This window comes from Ambystoma mexicanum, chromosome 1q (genome assembly GCF_040938575.1).
Source record: "Ambystoma mexicanum isolate Mex_15411 chromosome 1q, UKY_AmexF1_1, whole genome shotgun sequence".
Taxonomy (NCBI): Eukaryota; Metazoa; Chordata; class Amphibia; order Caudata; family Ambystomatidae; genus Ambystoma; species Ambystoma mexicanum.
Genome location: NC_090922.1, coordinates 1,206,299,314 through 1,206,318,777, shown reverse-complemented (window position 1 = coordinate 1,206,318,777; position 19,464 = coordinate 1,206,299,314). Strand labels below are relative to the sequence as shown.

The following is a 19,464-nucleotide window of genomic DNA, read 5'->3' as shown; positions in this document are numbered from 1 at the left end:
GAGCGGGTCCCGCGAGCGAACCTCGTAATGAGGCGCTATGGGGTAACGGCGCCGGCAGCTATACCGGCGCCGTTAACCCCATGGCGCCAGGGTCGTAATGAGGCCCAATGTGTTTCAAAGTGGAATAAAATACCCCGAGCCTTATAAAGAAATTTGGGTTTTGGCCTTGTTCCTCTAGTTAGTCAAACTCCTTCGTTACTTACATTATTTTTATAACATCTGGCTGGGTGTACCTAATCCCATTTACCAGTCCAAAATATGCATTAATATGATATATACAATCTGCTGTCTCTAAAAGATGCCCTCCTTATAGATATTGATTAATGTTCAGTATTAGCTTGCTTGGGGCACATGTACATGAGAAATGTCCTTCAAGGAACACACATTCCATATTACAGCAGGGATCTTGCAGGTCAATGTGCAGTAGCAAATTGGAACAAATTGCTAAATGTGTTAACATGATGGATTTTTTGAGTTTTATGTACAACCGGACATTGCTCTTCAAGCACAATTTCTCTATTCGTGCCCAAGGTCTTTATCCTCACCTGTGTGACTTTGAAAGATAAAACATTATACTGGCAAACACAAATGCAATATATATATGGACTTTGGAGTTTGGGGAATTCTCTCTGATTGAACATTGACGATACAATTTGCTAATGACTGGAAGGTGCATCCTCGTCCACCACCTTCTCTATTATTTTATATCATCATAGAAAGGTCTCAGGACTTAGGGGCCGAGCACACTTATTAAAACTCTGTGGAAGTCCAAATACACTGTAGCTCACACAAGCTCTGTCAAATACATTTTGTTCTGAATTCTGTTACACATGTATGCTTTCTCTCTTTGCAGGTTTTCTGAAATGCACAGGCAAAGTTAGGATAGAGCCTAATCCAGTCTTCCCCATGGGTTCCAATATATCCATCATTTGTACATCCAATGAGCAGTGTCATCCGGGGACATTAAATCTGCATTTGAATGGCCAGGAAGTACAGTTGGATGAGGAATATCGAAAAGCGATCCAGCTTCAACTACAAGGCGTGAGGCAGTCATATCATGTTTTGTGTACCATTACGTGTAACAAACTCAAGAAAGTAGTATGTGGAAGCAGCATAGTAGCTGGGCGTAAGTATTGGGACTATGATGTTATATCCATTTTGTTCACAACAAAACATTTCCTAAACGCTAATCATTTATGATCAAGCTTAAGAAAATATTTGATTAACAAAATCTAATTATCTTTGAGTACTTATGAGCACATTTTACCTCTGTTATTCTCCTTAAAGTAATGAGTGATCAAATGAGTCATTCTTTTCTAAAGGCACATTCATTTAAGGGGGTCAGAGCTGAGTGGTGGAGAACATCTCCTTTGCATTGCTAAGACTGCTTTGGCTGTTTAATGGGCGCTCAATGGGATCACTGTACTGTGAGCCTGGCTCAGGGCATAGCGGCTCAGCGGTAATGAATGTAAGGCAGCATGTTTGCCTGAAATCCTCTGCACTGAGCTGGCAAGGCACTTTTGAAGTTTGGCTTTCTTCTACCCTGGTTTTCTTGTCAGCTTCAAGATGGCAGCTAGATGGATGAGTCACTGCTCTTAACCCTGACTCCAGTGGTGCGAGATCTCCATTTGGGGGGGCAGTTGTTACGGAGAATGAACGGTTTTGGCCAGATTCTGCACCAATTTCTCTGAGGGATAAGCAGTGCCCTAACTGAGGCCAGTGGACCTAATCCTTGTTCCATGTGTGGTCCTGTGATGGTTAAGGCATGTGATTTCCTCAAGGGGGGCCAATCAGGATACCTAAAGCAGCTACCTAAGGTCTGACTCAGCATTAAGAAATCAAGACACATTCAACTTGTGCTCAAGATAAGAAGGGTTTACTGGAAAGTGATCAAAACCAACAGTCTTTGAGAACTCTTAATGTGGGTAGAAGCCCTACACAAATCAGTGGATAACGTAGAGTGGTCAGTCTTCTCTTTTGAGACTCACTTGGAAATGATGGAGAGCCAAATTATAGGAACTGAGGATGAAATTTGTTTAGCTGAGGCTTTGGAGGATTGTTTGCTCACTGTGGTGGGAAATGTGTTGGACCCAACACATTTTTATGGTAATATGGCAGCAGAAATGGTTGTATTAGGCTCTAATTTGGAAAAAAGTTAGGATAATAGGTGGGCAACAGATGTGTATGCCCTTTTGCCATTTAGAATCTGGGGCTGACCTTTACATTAAAATGCAATCCTTCTTAAAATCTTCACCGAGAAAGAAGGTGATGGGTCCTTTTGAATTTAAAAAGCATTCCGTCTTCTCTCTCTGTGAATTTGGAGAAATAATGATCAGTGCCAATGATGCTTGCGCTTTACTCCTTCGATGATAGAGATGATATTTAAAGAAAGTGGCAATGCTTGAAGATCCTCGATGGAATGGAAGCAGGGTGCTCCTATTCCATGACTTATGATCCGGTACAATGGCGAGAAGGTAGTAAATTCTGGAGTATAGGAAGGATTTAAGCTCTCAGGAAATGAAGACGTCAGTTTGGTACCCTGATAAACCTAAAGTGGGTAATACTGAGGAAAGATTTGTCTTTGCTGACCCTGAAGTGGTGAAAGCCTTTCTAGGAAATTCTTGAAGGGAATGAGTTTAATGCTTATGTTTGGTTATGAAAGATTCATTATAGCTGGAACCCACCCACTCGTGGAAAGCAAGTATCCGGGTGGTGGGTCAGGTTGGCCATTTAGTTGTTATTACCTATGATGTAATTTTTAGCATTTCTTGTTCCTCATCATGTCCCCCATACTGAACTTCACCACTGGCGCCCCATGATTGCCACTCTTCCCAAACTGCGTTAGGTTTATGAGTAGTTATCTTGGTAAATGTTGTTTTCTTACTGGCTAGTAAAATGATAATAATTTAATAACATTATGGGAATCATTTTAGTAAAGTTCTGATTCCATGCAGGGGGAAGCCAGCATTAGCACTTGTGGGCTATTGGTACCCCTGAATGTTATTTTCCATACAAAAGGACTTGGCTGCCCTCGTTGCATATTTTTAGGTTTCCTTCCGCACTCGTCTCTGAATCCAGCTCAGCAAGATTTTAGTTTAGGCGAGCATGCCTTTTTCTCCATCTAAGCTCTGCACTGAACCTGTGGCCAGGATCAAATTCTTCTATCTTTGCTTCAATAGTGGATGCTGCCTGAATGCTACTTTGGTCCATCAATATATATTGGCATAAAGGAATTCCGTTAGTCGAAGCCTTTGTTGAGAAAGTGTGCAAAGTTATTGACGAGTTGTCCGGAAGGATTTTGAATGGTAGAATCTTAGTGGTGGGAGATTTAAACACTGACTGTGGATTCCATATTACCCCCTGGGATCTTGATGAGGTCCACTTAATCAAGCAGGACATCCTGATAAACGACATTGGGGAGAATTTGGTATGTGGGACTGGGGTGTCTGGGCCCACAGCCTTTGGTGGGGAAAAAATCCCGGAATTAGAAGGAGTGTGAATGGCAAACTTGGCATAGGGAGAATAGCTCCTCCCTTTTGAATTACATCTATCTGGATAATTTTCTTATGAATCGATGTGTGTCGTTCAATGTGTCAAAGAATGTTTGACCATTCTATTTTTTTTTTTACAACTTTATTTAAATTTGCACACAGGTTATAAACATACATTTGTGACAGTTTTTTTAGAATCATACAATTTGCACCGATTGGCTTTCTTCTATGGTTGGACACTCCTGTTCTGTTAATTCTGCCAAGTATTGTTTATATCTTGCCCATATGTTCCTGGGTTTGGAGGAGGGTAACACTGAGTCAATATACAGTTCCTCTTTATCATTAGCCCACATCATATCTTTGTTCCAGTCTTCTATGGTCGGTGGTCGGGTATTCTTCCATCTCATCAATATGGCCCTTATGGCTATCAGTAGACTCAAATTTAACAGTCTACGCCATGTCGGGTTCATTTTCCCCACCGCCCCCAGCATGCACATTCGCGGCGACCATTCCATAGGTTGATCCGCCATCATATCCAGTGCTCCGCAGACCTCTGCCCAGTATTGTTGCAGTTTTGTACAGTCCCATAACGTATGAAATATATTAGCATTTTCACCTTGGTATCTAGGGCAGGTGCCGGGCATGGTGGGGTATATTTTCTTAAGCTTTGCCGGGGAATAATGTGTCCTATGTGTTATCTTATAGTGAATCAGTTTAAATCTTGAATTGCACGATATTTGCTTGGTTAGTGAGCATATCTGGGACCATGCCTGATCCTCTATCAGTTTCCCAAACCTTGCTCCCACTTGCCCCTAGCTGCATGGACCACCGCTGGTCTTGTCTGTATTATGATTTTGTACAAAGCAGAGGTTGTTATTTTCTGAGTCTCCCCTGTGTATATGTAGCCTAGTGCCAGATTGACTTCAGGTTCATTCGGGAACGATGGAAACATATGATGTGTGATGATTGCCACTCGGTCATATTGTTGCTTATACGCATTCGTGTTCCCCACTATGGTTTTGATGTCGTCCCCGGATATAACGTTTTTATAGCTGGGAATAGCTGCCCCCATTGTGTGACCCCTCTCGCGGTCCAATGCCTCGCCACTTCGCTCTCTATAGATAGGGGTGTATGTGGGTCGCCCCAAATAGGCATGCTTGGGTGGTATAACTTACTTACATCGAAGATGTCAGCTATTTTAGACCAAGCAGTGAGCGTGACCTTAGTTGGGTCTATCGTATTGTAGTAATATTCTCGCTAATATTCTTCACTGAAACTGCACTGATTCTGCAACTGGACCACTCTTAACGGCCTCGGTCCTGGGCCCAGCCACTCTCCACTTGCACTGATGCCCTGGAACCCCTCTGCACTGCGGGACTGTATCTGTATCCCTACAGCCCCCCCCCCTTTTCCAGCACTTGTTCTGCACTTACCTTGCACTTGCCACCAGCTGGCCCTATTTATTTATTACTTTACGCCACTTACCTTGTACTGCACTTCCCCCCCTCCCCTTCCCCTTGCACTTTTCCCCCTCCCCCACCCCTGCACTTGCGCGATCTGAATGACACCTGGCCTAGTAGGATCGTTGTCTGTCTCCCCTTGTTTCCTCCCCTCCCTGCCTCGTCGCGCCTTGAAACACCTGTGTATAGGCGCGTTACAAATGCCATATCATATCATATCATATCATAGTATTTAGGAGTGGGTCTAGTCAGCCTTTGTAAAGCCAACATTGCTTCGCACTCCACTGCAGTGGGGGGTGGGGGCCTGGGTTGATGAAGGATGTGGACCAATCCGCAGCATAGTGGGCCTGCGCCGCAATGTAGTATAATTCCTTGTCAGGTGCCATCAGCCCACCCCTGGGGTACGTGTCGGACAGGACCCTCCAGCTCAATCTGGGATGTCCACCCCAAACGAAAGCTATGTAAGCACTGTTGATTTTGGAGAATACAGCACGGCCCGGCCATACTGGAACCGTACTAAACAGATAGAAGAGTTTGGGAAGTATTATCATTTTAATCAGCGATATCCTCCCCATCATTGATATAGGTAGGGCGCTCCATCGCTTCATTTTAATGCAGAGTGTTTCTGTCAGAGAATTGTAATTCAAGGAACGGGACGATTGAGCAGTCCTCGCTATGTGAGCTCCTAGATATATGATGTGTACTGGGCTCCATATCAGGCCATACAGGTTCCGGGCCTGGACCGTGTTGTCAGTCAGTGGAAATATCTCCGACTTATTGGGGTTGAGGCGTAAGCCTGAGTATTCGCCAAACTTTTCCACCTCTGCCAAGACCTTACCGAGTGTGTGGTCGGGATTTTTTAGATATAATAAGATGTCGTCTGCATACAACGTTATAATTTGTGGTTTACCATCAATCCGGATCCCGAATGTGCTGTAGCGTGATCTAAGAATATCCACGAGTGGCTCTATGACTAAAGCAAAGAGGAGCGGGGACAGCGGGCAGCCTTGCCTCGTGCCTCCCAACAGTTCAAATACGTCAGTAAATGAACCGTTGATTCTAATTCCCGCCTGAGGTCGTGTATATAGAATTTTAATCCATTTTATAAATTGGGGGCTGAACCCATAATTGCGCAACACCCCAAAGAGAAATGGCCAGGAGACTGTGTCAAATGCTTTTCGCATATCTAGGGAAACCGCTACTCCTTGGGTCTCGGGAGATATTGTGGTAATGATATGGTGGCATCGTCTTATATTAGTTTCAGTGGACCTGCCCATTATAAACCCTGCGTGATCCTCATGAACCATATAAGGCATCAACAGTGTGAGTCTAAGAGCCAGGATCTTCGCTAAGATCTTGGCATCTGTGTTTATTAAGGATAATGGTCGGTATGACCCACATTCCTCGGGGGATTTCTCTGTTTTAAGTAGAAGTGTAATTATTGACTCCCGTGTGGCTTCTGGGAGCTCCCCTTTTTGTATCGCCTCCCTCCACACTACGTATAGTCTAGGTGCTAGAAGGTGACCAAATTCTTTATAGAACTCCGCTCCCAACCCATTCCCGTTGGGGAGTGTTTTTATTACCTCCATAATCTCTGCTTCTGTGATAGGTTTTTCTAATGTTTCTCTAGTAGCTTATGCTATTAGGGTTGTGGGCACCCGGGAAAGATAATGTTCTATTTCGGGTTCCGTGACTATGCTCTGTGGAGAATATAAGTCTTCGTAGAACGCGTAGAATGTATCTTTTACTTTCACCTGGTCAGTAGTCACCTCACCATCCGCTGTAAGTATACAGGGTATGGTTGCAGGGCCCCTTTCACCACGTACAGCTCTAGCCAGTAACCTCCCAGGGCGGTCTCCCTCCCCATATCTCCGCGCCGCAGCAGGTCTATCGAAGTATCTGACCTCCTGATCTGCTGATTCCATGTATTTTAGTCTTGATTTCCGAACTGAGCTGGGGTGATGAAGTGAGTGTATACTGGGACTGCAGGGCTGCTATTTGTGTCTCTAGTCGGGTTAGTCTACCCCTAATATCTTTTAAGATTCCTCCTTCTGTGGATATCGAGGCATACTTTGAATGCCTGCCATAATATAGCCTGAGTTGAGACCGAACTTTCGTTTATATCAAAATATTCTTGTATGTATTGTTCCATAGAATTTTTGTAGACCAGGTCTCTGACTGCTGCCGGTTTGAATCTCCATGGGAGACGTTAATTTGGCCTGTCGGGGATTCTCAATATTAATTGTATCGGGGAATGGTCTGAGTATGTTCTAGGGTGAATGCAGGAGTCTACGATCCACGCCATAATGTCCGTACCTACCAGCCATAGATCTATTCTGGAATGCATGTCGTGGACCGAGGAGTAGAATGTGTATGCTCTCGTGCCCGGATGTAATGTTCTCCATGCATCCCTCAGATTTAGGTCTGACATATGTGTAAGTATAGCCTGCGCTGCTTTTGTTACTGTTCTGGATTGAACCGATGTGCGATCAAGTTGTACATCTAGGATAGTGTTAAGGTCCCCCCCGCAAACCACGTGAGCCGCTGGAAAGCTCGCTAACTTTTTAAAGATCAAGGAGTAGAAATCTGGTTGATCAGTATTTGGGCCATATATATTAAGGAAGACAATTTCTTTATCGTGGAGATTACCATGAAGCAACACATATCTCCCCTCAGGATCACAATCTACTTTCATAAATTGGAACGGCAACGTTTTATGCAGCAATATTGCAACACCTCTAGCTCGTCCGGAGTATGTTGTGAAATATTGAAAAGCCCCCCAGTTGGGTATCAATTGTTCGGACTGTCTGGGTCCCACATGCGTCTCTTGCAGGAAGATCATTTTAGCTGATTGCTTGTTGAGGTATGCCATAATCCTCCTTTTCTTTATCATGGAGCCAAGGCCCCTCACATTCCAGTTTAACAAATTGATATCATCCCTGTCTTTTTTACCCATTATCTATGAGGTAGTTGCATATGTTTGTGGATCGGTAACCTACCATTGTATGCTTTAGCGCCTTTGTGTTTACCACCTGTGTGCTTTTTCTTTTTTCGACCTTCGATGCATAACAAACCCCTAACGACCCCCATGTCCCCCCTCCCTCCTCCCTCACAGTTCCCCAAACTTCAACTGTGTAGTTAAGTGTCCATCCCACCCCTCCCATCAATGTCTTGAGCTTCTGCTACAGGGGGGCTGCAGCGTTTCCAGTGCATGTGCCGATGTCGCATTTCCGGTTCTATCTCGTTCCTCTCACTCGTTGTGTTGTTTAGGGTTATTTGTGTCTTTGCGCTTAAAGGATTGCAATCCGTTGCTCCCAGACGTGGGTTTTTATAGGAAGCCTTTCACGTTGCTATTCGTCTCGTTGCAGTCGCAAGTTAGGAATGTTGTGGCCCACATCTTACTCAATGGCCTTCTTCTAGGATTGTCAATTGTTCGGGGGAATATGTGTCTCTACAAAGCTTGCATCCTCCTCCGGGAATGTGAAGAAGTATGACTTATTCTGATGTTGAATTTTAAGCCTAGCAGGATAGAGCATTGCATACTGCACCTGCCGATCGCGCAGCATCTTCTTGACCCCAGTAAATAGCTTTCTTTCCTGTTGAACCGCCAGTGTGAAGTCAGGGTAGATGCGTATGACATTGGCCTCCCATCTTAACTCCTGTTTCTCCCTAGAGGTTCGTAAGATCAGGTACCTGTCTCTGTAGTTTAATATGCGCGAGATTAGCGGTCTAGGGTATGCCCCTGGTTTGGGTTTCGGGTCCAGTGATCTGTGCGCCCTCTCCACTAGGAACATTGGGGACCAACCAGGATCACCTAGTAGCGTGCGCAAAAGGTCTTCAACCGCTTTCTCCATCGTCCCCTTAATTGCATCCTCCGGGACCCCAATAATGCAGATATTGTTCCTGCGGGATCTCGCTTCTAAATCTTCACATTTGGATTTCACAGTTCCTAGCTCTATGGCCATAGTGGAGACCGTATTTTTCAGTGTTTCCAAAGCATCTTCGGTTCCTGATATCCTTGTTTCTGCCTCAGTCATGCGTGAGGTTGTCTTGTCGAGTTGTGTCTTTATGGTGGCCACACTCGCTGTGATTCCATCCAGTTTGTCCGTGAGCGCTGCAAAACCCTGCTGCATGGCCACGAAGACCGCCTGGGGGTCCATCATTGTGGCTGGTGGAGTTTGTCGTTCCAATGTGGACACTTCCCCCACGGCCTCGGGTACCGTATCTTTCTGCATTGTGGTCGTAAATTTGTCCATCGTGCCTCTGCTCTTTTTGTGGCCAAAGTTCTTGGGCATCGTACTGATCAAGTAGGATCTCTGTAAAAGTGGTATTCAGCACTTGACTCTCCTGCCTCTTTAGTGGTCGAGTTGAGTGTATCCTGCGCTGTCACCACACGAGTTGAGAATCTATACCAAAGTACGGGGATGCCGTATAGAAATGATAGGCGGCTATGTGTAGCACCCTCCCGTCATGTTAGTACAGCTGCTCAGGAGATGGACTGCAGTCGCGAGTGCCTGGAGCCTGTTGGTACTCAGTCTTGTGGTTCTGGAATCAGTACTCCATGGGGAGGGGTGGACCCCTGTCCCCCCTGGTACGTTATCCTCTGTGTTGCACTTACTCCAGTCGCCGTTGTGCTGTACCCCCCTTCACTTTTGGGGAGGGGGGACTGCGTGGTGGGGTAGCAGCTCCCAGGCTCCCCCCTGATGCGTAGTATGTATGCGGATGATTTAGCTGTGGCTTTGATCGCTACTGGTGGCCACTTCTGTGTGCCAGCGTCGATTCTTCCAATCTATGCTCCTTTCCGACATGCAGGGGTGGGGGCGAGCGTATGTTTCAATGGGTGCCGATTATGCAAGATTTAAAAAAAAACAAAAAAAACCCAAAAAGAATTATTTCCTTCTTTTTCCCCTTTCTTTCCTTCCCTTTCTCTTTCTTTGGTGTGTCCAGGGTGCCTGGTCCGGGCGACCAGGGTATGCTGCTCCCCTGGCCCGGTGGTGCCGCTTATGGGACGACAGGGCCGCGGCCCAGACCAGCTGTGTTCAAGTGTTTATGCTCCGAAGCTCAGGAGCCTCGGACTGCGACCACACCACGGCCTTAGATTGCCGCATAAGCTGCCTGCAACACGGGAGGGCGCGTGTGTCGGAAGGGTGGGGGGGCCCGGCTTACCTGCCCCACACCAGATCAGCGCAGCGTCTGGAGTTCGCTCCTCATCCGCTGCCGTACGTATGTCCACGGGAGGGTCCACAGGCGCTCAGCGATGTTCGGTGCGCCCGTGGCCCCCCTCCCTGCGACTCCGGATCTACTGTTTTTCCCTCCTGCGCTGCTCGCACCAGCCCAGCGCCGGGCTCCACCCCACGGAACTCGGCGGCCGCGCCTCAGTCGGCCTCGGATCACTGTTGGGCTCGTAACTCAGGGAGCCTTCTACCAATACACGTCAAACTTCTTGTGGGTCTTCTATGGTCCCTGTTGTACAACCCACTCGATTTTCATGGGGAACCCGATCGAAAAAAAGCATTTATCACGGCATACGGCCCTGGAACTGCCGGAGCTCAAACAGGAGCAGCCATCTTCTCCTGTGCACAACAGCGCCCCCCTGACCATTCTATTTTAATGGCAACCTTTGATTTCGTAATAAATTCGAGAGAATTTCAACTCCAGCCTCAGGTAACCACAACCGTGGCGGGCAATGCAGTAAAATGGACTGATATAAACATCTGTACTTTGAATCAGAATTTGAGGGATATCCTTAATCTAAGTACCCTTGATTGGAAAATTAATAATTTAAATGCAATTGAGTTCGAGAGGTTTATTGGTCTCCTCATTTCTGGTATTCACCCTAGGACTGGTATTAGGGGAAATGGCCCTGCTAGACATGCACACTGTTTTAATGGAGATATGGCCTCTGCGAAAAGCACCATGAGGAGGGAAATGAGACTGATTCGCCGAACGAACATGGATGAGGGTACTCATCCCGAGCTTGTTAGGAAAATTAAGCAGTCCTATAAAAACTACTGCAAGTCACTAAAAAACATTTCATTGCAACAGGATGCTGAGATTATGCTGGGGATCCTGATCAACACACAGGTCAGTACTTTCCGGCATTTTATCAATGGCCAAGATCCAAACTATGTAGTCTCCCAACTAAACACTATCTCTGAGTTGGAATGGGTTGAGTTCTTTGAGGGAAGGTTTGGGCCACAATCGATCAACCCTTCTGTCATAGCTGGCTATTCGGATAGCACCATTTGGGACCCTCCCTTAGATATCAGTACCATCTACTCCCTGATAACTAAATGTAAAAAGTCAAGAGCTCCTGGCCCTAATGGCCTAATAAAAAATACCTTCAAGGCTGATCAAAACATTTGGGCAAATCTATTATACCTGAAGTTTTAGGATATTATTGGTACAGGGGTAATGCCACAGTTTGGGAGCACGGCCCATGTGATACCCATTTACAAGTGCGGAAGTAGGGCGAATCCAACAAACTATCGGCCTATTTCGCTCATTGATGCAGACTGCAAGCTCTTCTCAGCATTCTTGCTCTCTCACTTTGAAGAGTGGGCTAAAGTGGCTCATCCTCTTGATCGATTTCATACCGGTTTTAGGAAGGGCCACTCGACAAATATCAATGGGCTTGTTCTCAAACGCATCCAGGAAGATGCTTGGCGGAGGCCGAAGGGCTGTACATATATGGCCTTGATTAACCTATCAGCCGCATTTGATTGTGTAGATTGAGGTAAACTTTGGGCAAAATTGGCTATTTGGGTGTGCCAGGGGGGCTGCTGAGGCTCATTAGGCGGGTATATGAGAACTGCGGGATACAAGTCCACCGGAGTCAAAAGGGGGATGTGTCTCGTAGAATTAGATGCTACAGGGGGGTCAGACAGAGATGTGTTCTGGCCCCCTGGCTGTTCACCCAATACATGTCAGATGTTGTGCCCACCCTATCTTAGGAAGGTTTGATTGCCCCTAAAGTTGGGCAGGCAAAAATCACATGGCTTGCATATGCAGATGATTTTTTTTATCTTCGACCTAACTAGGGTTGGCCTGCAGAGGCTCTTCAATAAATTTGCGGGATACGCAAAAGAAAAGGGACTCATTATTAACCTCAACAAAATTAAAATTCTTGCCTTTAGAAAAGCGAGGGTTAAGACCATCCGATCCACGCTTTACATTGAAGGTATGTCTCTGAAGCTATCTGAGAGTGTCAAGTATCTGGGCTCCAATTTTGGAGCTCATAAAGGTCCTAAAATGGTCTTTGAGGATCTGCGCATAAAGCCAAGCTGCTAGAATCCCAGATCATAAAAATTGACCGTAAGTTTGGCAGATTCTCCCTTAAACCGGCTATAATGTTCTTCAAAGGAAAGATACTGCCAAAACTAACACATGGACTTGAACTAATGTCGGATAAAGTGCAGAAACGTCTGGACAAATTTGAGGGCAGAATATGGAGGCATGTCCTGGGCGTACCTAATGCAGTGCCATTACTTGCACTAAAATTGGAATTAGGTGTCTCTTCAATTTGGGCAAGGGTGCAATGGTGCCGTTTGACATTATAATAGAAAATCATGGCCCCCACACCCGATTCCCTGTACCACCTGATGGGTGAAAATGTGAACTTTTCTGTAGAGTTAACCGCCCTGAGGGAGAGATGTGAGCTTATTCTCCATGATATCGTTATGACATTTTGGGCCTCATCACGAGTTGGGCTGTATTCCCGGCTGTAATACAGCCGACTGTAATAGCCCTAACACCGACCAGTCCGGTGGTATTACCGCCTGATCACGAGTTGGGCCTTAACGGTAAATCCCCATTCCTGATTGGGTCCATTGGATCCAATGGGGAATTTTCGGCGCTAATTATGCGGGCTAATACAGCCGGCTGTAATACAGCCGAAAACAGGGATTTTCACCTCCAGAAAAAAGCTGGAGGTAAAACAGTTGATTTAGCGCCCAACTCATGATAGGGCCAGCCCTTAAATGCGGCTGTAATACCGTTACCACCGCATTTAAGGGCTACATCCAAACTCGTGATGAGGCCCTTAGTCTTGGAGTGTGATTCACTAAAGTTCTTAAGGTCTAAATTTATGTCGGCACTAGATTTGAATCTACTACTCTGTAGTGAGGATACGGCGTGGAAGCGCTGCCTCAGTATCCAGAATGTACATGAGAGCCTGGCTTTATCAGGCTTCATCAAAAGTCTCAATCTGTAGATTTCCTGAATATGAGGGTCATAATGAGAGTCTAACCGATTGTCTTGGGGATAGGTTTGGGTCTCCAGAATCCTAACCTATCCTTTTTTGTACTACTTTTAAGTAAAGGTTGGAACAGACATAAGGTTTCACTCACCTGGATTCTGTAATTTTATTATGATATGTTGCCCTTCTTTTTATTAATTGTGTTAGGGGGCACGTCATTCACATCCATCTTGATGTTTTATGCTATGCATTGCCTGTTTTGTTTGATCTTATGGATTTTGTTTTTTTTTCTTTTTCCTTTTATTTTACCTTCTCTTTTTTCCTTTTATGATGGCTATGTGATTTTATTGTGTCCATGTGTTTTTGTCTATTCTGATTTTGTAAAGGTTCAACTAAACCGAAGGCAATAAAAAAAAAAGGTTCTTGACTACAGTAGGCCACCTTCTTACTTATTTATAATGTTGTAGAGTTATATTTTACTACTACAAATTTAATGTACATCGCTCTGATTCTGAGTTCTGTCCCTGTTGCTTCATCCTCATTGTTTTCCTGCTTATGCAGCGTGCACACTATTTTGTATTTGTTTATATTTTAGATCCACCAGAGAGTCCAACCAATGTAATCTGTTCCCTCTACGAATGCTCATATCGCATGATGTGTGCGTGGGAAAATGGAAGATATACCCACATACCTACAGCATACACAGTTCATCTAACAAGGTAAGTTCTCAGTGTAAAGATTCCACCATATTCCTTGCTTTCAATGTAAGGAATTCACAAATTTGCATGTTTGTGACATTGTACTCCCATTACCAGTTTTCTGAAACATATATGCATATTTTAAAAATATCACAGCTTTGAAATATCTCAGATATACTATAACATATTACATGACATAGTACATTTTACAATGTAGCCTACTGAAACACAATTTCAAATGACATTTCTGTATGTTGAAATGCGGATTATGGAAAATTAGTGACAAATGTTTTTTATTTAACAATCTTATTTGTTACAATCAAAATATGTAACAGAGCTGTCAATATACTGTATTATAACAAAGAAGAATATAGAAAAGAAATAGCAAGACATTCAGTAAATAGTACACATATTCAGTAAAAGACATGTACATAAACTCTCAATAATACATTACACGATTCTCTAAACAAATGTTTATATAATTGGAGAAACATGTATAATGCCAGAACAAGAGGCACAGTGAATAGGGATAACCACAAAAACAATAGGGTGACATTAGACACCAAGACATCATAAATAATGAAAGAGAAGGGTTTTATTGTTATGAAGATACAGCAACGCAGTATCATGTCTAAAGGGACTGGTAGGTAAGGTTTTCATATTTATGATAAATCTTCTTGACCTGTGTCAACCAAGAACTTTTTGCTTGGACTTGGTAACTATTTTACCTTGTCTCTAGGTGAGTGGGAATATTTTTACCGTCACCTAGTCTTTCACTCTTTTCATGTGTGACCTTTGTATACCTCTAAATTTTTTGGTTGAAGTTATACTTTCCTACAACTTTTGGGCTTAGGCGGGTTACCCCTTTGGGCTCCTCTGTTAATTTCTCGTTCCTATACTTGGGTGAACTACAGTTCACAAGTAGTAAAGAGGGATTTTCATCCCCTTTAGATTTTGTATAAGTTAGCAGGCCCACAACACCTTATGAGGAGTGCTGGGGGATACAATGTATCCCCTTTCTTACTTACCTGGTAACATTGTGTAACAATTGCAAGTTTCCATCTATCTATCTATCTATGTTAATTTTTGTATAGCGCTTAATCGCCCTTAGGCCTCAAAGTGCTCACAGGCACAGAAAAACACAGACATGAACACAGAGAAGGAGATAAGCAGAAAGGTTGAAGAACCAGAAATGGCAGGGCAGAAGGGGTGGAGACTTACTCCACCCCTTCATCAAAATGGAATGGCTGTTGGCAGTGGTTTTATCTTTATGGGCCTCATTCCGAGATTGGAGGTAGTCAATAGCGATATAAGCGCCATGACTGTCTCCAATAACGGTACCGAGTCCGCCTTGGTTCAATGGGGACTTACCGGTCTATTCCGACCTTTGCGGGACAGGTAAGTCCCCATTGAAAATGGCAATCCCCATTCCCATTTGAGCCCCCATAGGGCTCAATAGGAATGGGGAGGGTGCAAATAACGGCCCGGCGCATGCCAAGGCCGTTATTTGCGCCCTGGTCACCTAATGGGAACCGTAAGGTACGTTTGGTCCGACCAAACGTATGTTACGGGTCCCGTTGGGGGACCTCGGAATAGGGCGCAAAGGGATTACTGGCACCGGTGTCCTTATCGGTGCCCGGTATCCCTTTCAACCAAACTCGGAATGAGGCCCCATTACTTTCAGTCTTTATTACACGTATGCTGTTAATTCAGCTTCAGTAAGGCACAAAAGGGCCACCATTTATCTAAAATGGCGGGCTCCTTCTTTTTTCACCATTTCATGAGTATTTGCTGTTTTTGAGGTCTTCCTCTGCCATTCTAGGTGGCAATGACCTCAGTGGATGTTTTGTCTTTGGCTGGAATCCAGGAGTGCCTGAGAAGGCAGGAAGCGAGGGAGGAGTCCAAACCTCTGCAGGCCTTTGTCTTTCACCTTGCCTGAAAGGAACCATCTCCCAGTGGGGGGGCTGGATGTCCTGATTGGACAGCAAGACCACCCCTTGCTGTAAAATGCAGGGAGAGAATGCAGAAGTTGTGCTGTGGTTCCTCTTAAATACTCCAAACCTGGAAACTGCTGACAAGTCGACCACTGGAGCTGAAACCGAAGAGGAAGATGAAGATGAAGAAAGGACGGCTGTAGTGATTTCCAGCAACTGGAGAGCCTGCTGTGTAACCGGAGCCTGTTGTAACCCTTGCTTCCAATCAACCTGGGGGTCCTGAACGCAACGACTCCTAGTGTGATCCACTAGTCTCTGGAAGACCTGTATTTGGAGCCATCCCACGACATGCTGCAACCTTGCTGGGCTGCAAAACCCCAATACTGTGGGACCTCAAGCTATTATGCGGCGCACAGTCTTCTGAAGTCCAAAACCATCCAAAACGTTGGTGGCTGACCTTCTGGTGCTTCAGAGACACAAATCAAATCCCTGAAGTCCCCTCAGCAGAGTGCAGCACAGAAAGAGGGAAGAGAATCCGACCAGCCATGTTCGTTCTTTATCTGGCTGCTGTAAAAAGGCCCCAACTCCACAGAGCCTTGAGAATCCATGAAGTATCTGTTGCTGGAATCCTGCTCTGATGACTGCTGCTGCAAGTTCCCATCCAGTTTCCAGTTCTTTCGTCCACAGACCAAGAATCCAGGGACCGGGTCCTGTGCTGATGCATCCTGAAGGCCTCCGCCCAGATGCTCTTCTTTTCTCCTAAGGTACTGCGTGGGCATGGGTGTTACTTACCTTAAGTCTGGTCTGCATGCTGTGAGGCTGGGTAGGTGATTCGGGTGGTTGGGAGTTTTTTTACTTGTTTAAAGACAATCTCCAAGGGAACTTCACTTTCCTGCAACAGAACCCTATCTCAACCCCATTTCAACCTGACTACAACTGGCGCCTAGGCCACTAGGTTCCCTCTTCTGCCTCTGTGAAAACTCATGCAATAGATTAGGGAAGGACTGGCTAAGAAAAGGCTTCTGTCTTCAAAAGTATAACACGTTTAAAAGTACTTACTTGCTTAAAGAATGAGCATGGTAACTGTATCTCTGTGAAAGAAGATGTTGCAAAGTATCTTTAGGTTTATGCTTACCTTTGAGTTGCATTCTGCCCCTCTAAAAAGTGTATAGGTTGCTTTCCATTCTTTGAATGGTATTTTCCCCTTCTGAAAAGTAATAAGTATTGGTACTGTTTTATCATTGCTTAACTGAATGAGTGTACAAGCTTGCCAATAGGGTTTAGTTACCTTGAATGACATTGGGGGTCATTTCTAGTTAGGCGTTAAGGGGTTAACGGCACCGGTAAAGGTGCTGGAGTCGTTAACCCCTTACCGCCCCATTACAAGTCTGCTTGCGGGAACCCGCTAAGGACGCCTGGTTTTACCAGGCGCCCTTAGCGGGTCCCGTGAGCGGACCAGGTTGCTTACAACGGGCCCGTTATTAACGGGCCCGTTGTTAGCACCCTCCCCATTTCCATTGAGCCCTATGGGGGCTCATATGGGAATGGGGATGGGTTCCTTGAATGAGGAATTACCAGGCCCTCCAAGGTCGGAATGGCCCGGTAATTCCTCATTCAAGGAACCTGGACCCGGTACCCGGTAAGGGGGTAGCCATGCCACTAATAGCGGCGTGGTTACCTCCTACCTCGTAATGGCCCCCATTGTCTTCTTCTCAGTATATCTAACCTGGTTTTACTCCCCAAGAATAGCTGATTGCATTTTGAATGTGTAATGGGTTTGACTCCCCTTGAACTGCTGATTGCTATTCTTAATAAGGTTATACTTTGGGTTGGTTTTTATAATTGTGATTATATGATATGTTATAGTACTTATTTCCCCAAGATGTAGCTGGGCCAACCTGTATTTTAAAAACCCTTTATTTGTACAATACATAGGGCCTCATTCCGAGTAGGGCGCAGAGGGATACCGGGCACCGTTAAGGACATTGGTGCCTGTAATCCCTTTGTGCCCTACTACGAGGTCCCTTAGCGGGTCCCGCAAAGGGAGCCACAAAGGGACCAGGCAGCAAATAAGGGTACCGCAAATTACGGTACCGTTATTAGCTCCCTCCCCATTCCCATTGGGCCCTATGGGGGCTCAAATGGGAATGGGGATTGCCTTTTTCAATGGGGACTTACCGGTCCCGCAAAGGTCGGACTACGCAGGTAAGTCCCCATTGAACCAGGTCGGAGACGGTACCGGTATTGGAGGCAGCCATGGTGCTTATAGCACCATGGCTGCCTTCAATCTCGGAATGAGACCCATAGTGTTTCAGTGTTTCCTTGGATCATATGTATGCTATAATGTCTTGGTCCCAAGCTGCAGCCCTCTCTCCCTCCTAAGAGAAGCCTGGCTGCTCTGTCCATGCTACCACATTCTCAGGTGGTACAGCCGTATACTAAGACTGGAGCTTATGTACTGCCTCAGATGTATGGTTTTATGGAGCCTTTAGTTGGACTTTATAAAAACAGTCCTAACAGGGACTAGTGCTCAACGAGTGCAGGATGCTGGCTCCTGAACCGGGGACAGTTTCAATAATTCAAAGAAGGCCATCCATGCACTGGTTCCATGTGATTCCATTGCCCACATCTATTTTGTGGTCTTTTAGTTCGACTCTGATGTGTCAGCTCGTTTTCATATTTGTTCTTTTCATGAGGCTTCTACAATAGACCCCCTCCCTGCCTCAACTCCAGATTCCACCCTCCCTACTACCCACACGCACCCACACACATATATATATATATATATATATATATATATATATATATATATATATATATATATATATATTCAAGGAAAAATCTTTAGTTGAGGGGGACTCAATGGGAATGGGGATCAACATTTTACTGGCGCCTGACTTTCCGGCCGCCGGGGTTTTAATACTCCAGTGTTACTGCAAGCCAGGCATCAGTAACTGTTTATGGGTCCGGCACCAACCTGCCGGTTTTATCGGGATGGTTACCGCCGGGCTTGTAATGAGGCCCAGTATATTATTTAAAGGATGAATATAGAAATAAAACTAGTGGTCTCATAATAGGCCTGGAATAAGTAGTGGTTGTTATTTTAGCTTGTTATTTCATTGCGTTATATTTGTGTTTTATTGAATAAAGAACAGGCCCTAGAAGTGGCCGTAATTGTGTTTGTCGTGGTGTGGTATTGGATGGTTTCGTGGAGTGTTGTATGTGTGCAAGGAAGGGGGAAAGAAAAGGATGGAGGTTGATTTTCTCGTCTTGTTACAAGCAAGCGGCAGCGTGTGCGGTACGTTAGCTGAACTTTGCGGGGTCAGTAAGAGATAGATATCACTAGCATGTATCGTGACAGGGTGGAGAAATATCATAAGCAGTGAATTGCGGAGACAGGAGGAGGAGGGAATGCCCTGCCCATGGCCACGGAAGAGCCCACACATCAAGAGCATCTTGGAACACATGTCCACATTTTTAGTGGCTAAATATAAGGGGACGCAGTTACAGAAGAGAAAAGAAATTCTACATCTATGGGGTATGTTTGAAGACACAGAAGATCGCTAGTGGAGTGCAGGGAATTATATCCCTTGACAGGATATCTCGCAAGAAGGGTACACTAATCCAATGTATGTACGCGTTGTGATATGGACCCCTTCTGCTGTGGTAACGTCCCCTTCAGCA

General features: G+C 45.2%; 1 protein-coding gene across 1 annotated transcript in view; it reads left to right on the top strand.

Moving 5' to 3' along the window:
* IL23R (interleukin 23 receptor) overlaps positions 1-19,464 on the top strand; it is a 777,663-nt gene that overhangs the window by 66,350 nt on the left and 691,849 nt on the right. The window contains exons 3-4 of the mRNA XM_069641944.1: positions 854-1,126; positions 13,744-13,867. Coding sequence (XP_069498045.1) covers positions 854-1,126; positions 13,744-13,867 — 397 coding nt within the window. The remainder of the gene's footprint in view (positions 1-853; positions 1,127-13,743; positions 13,868-19,464) is intronic.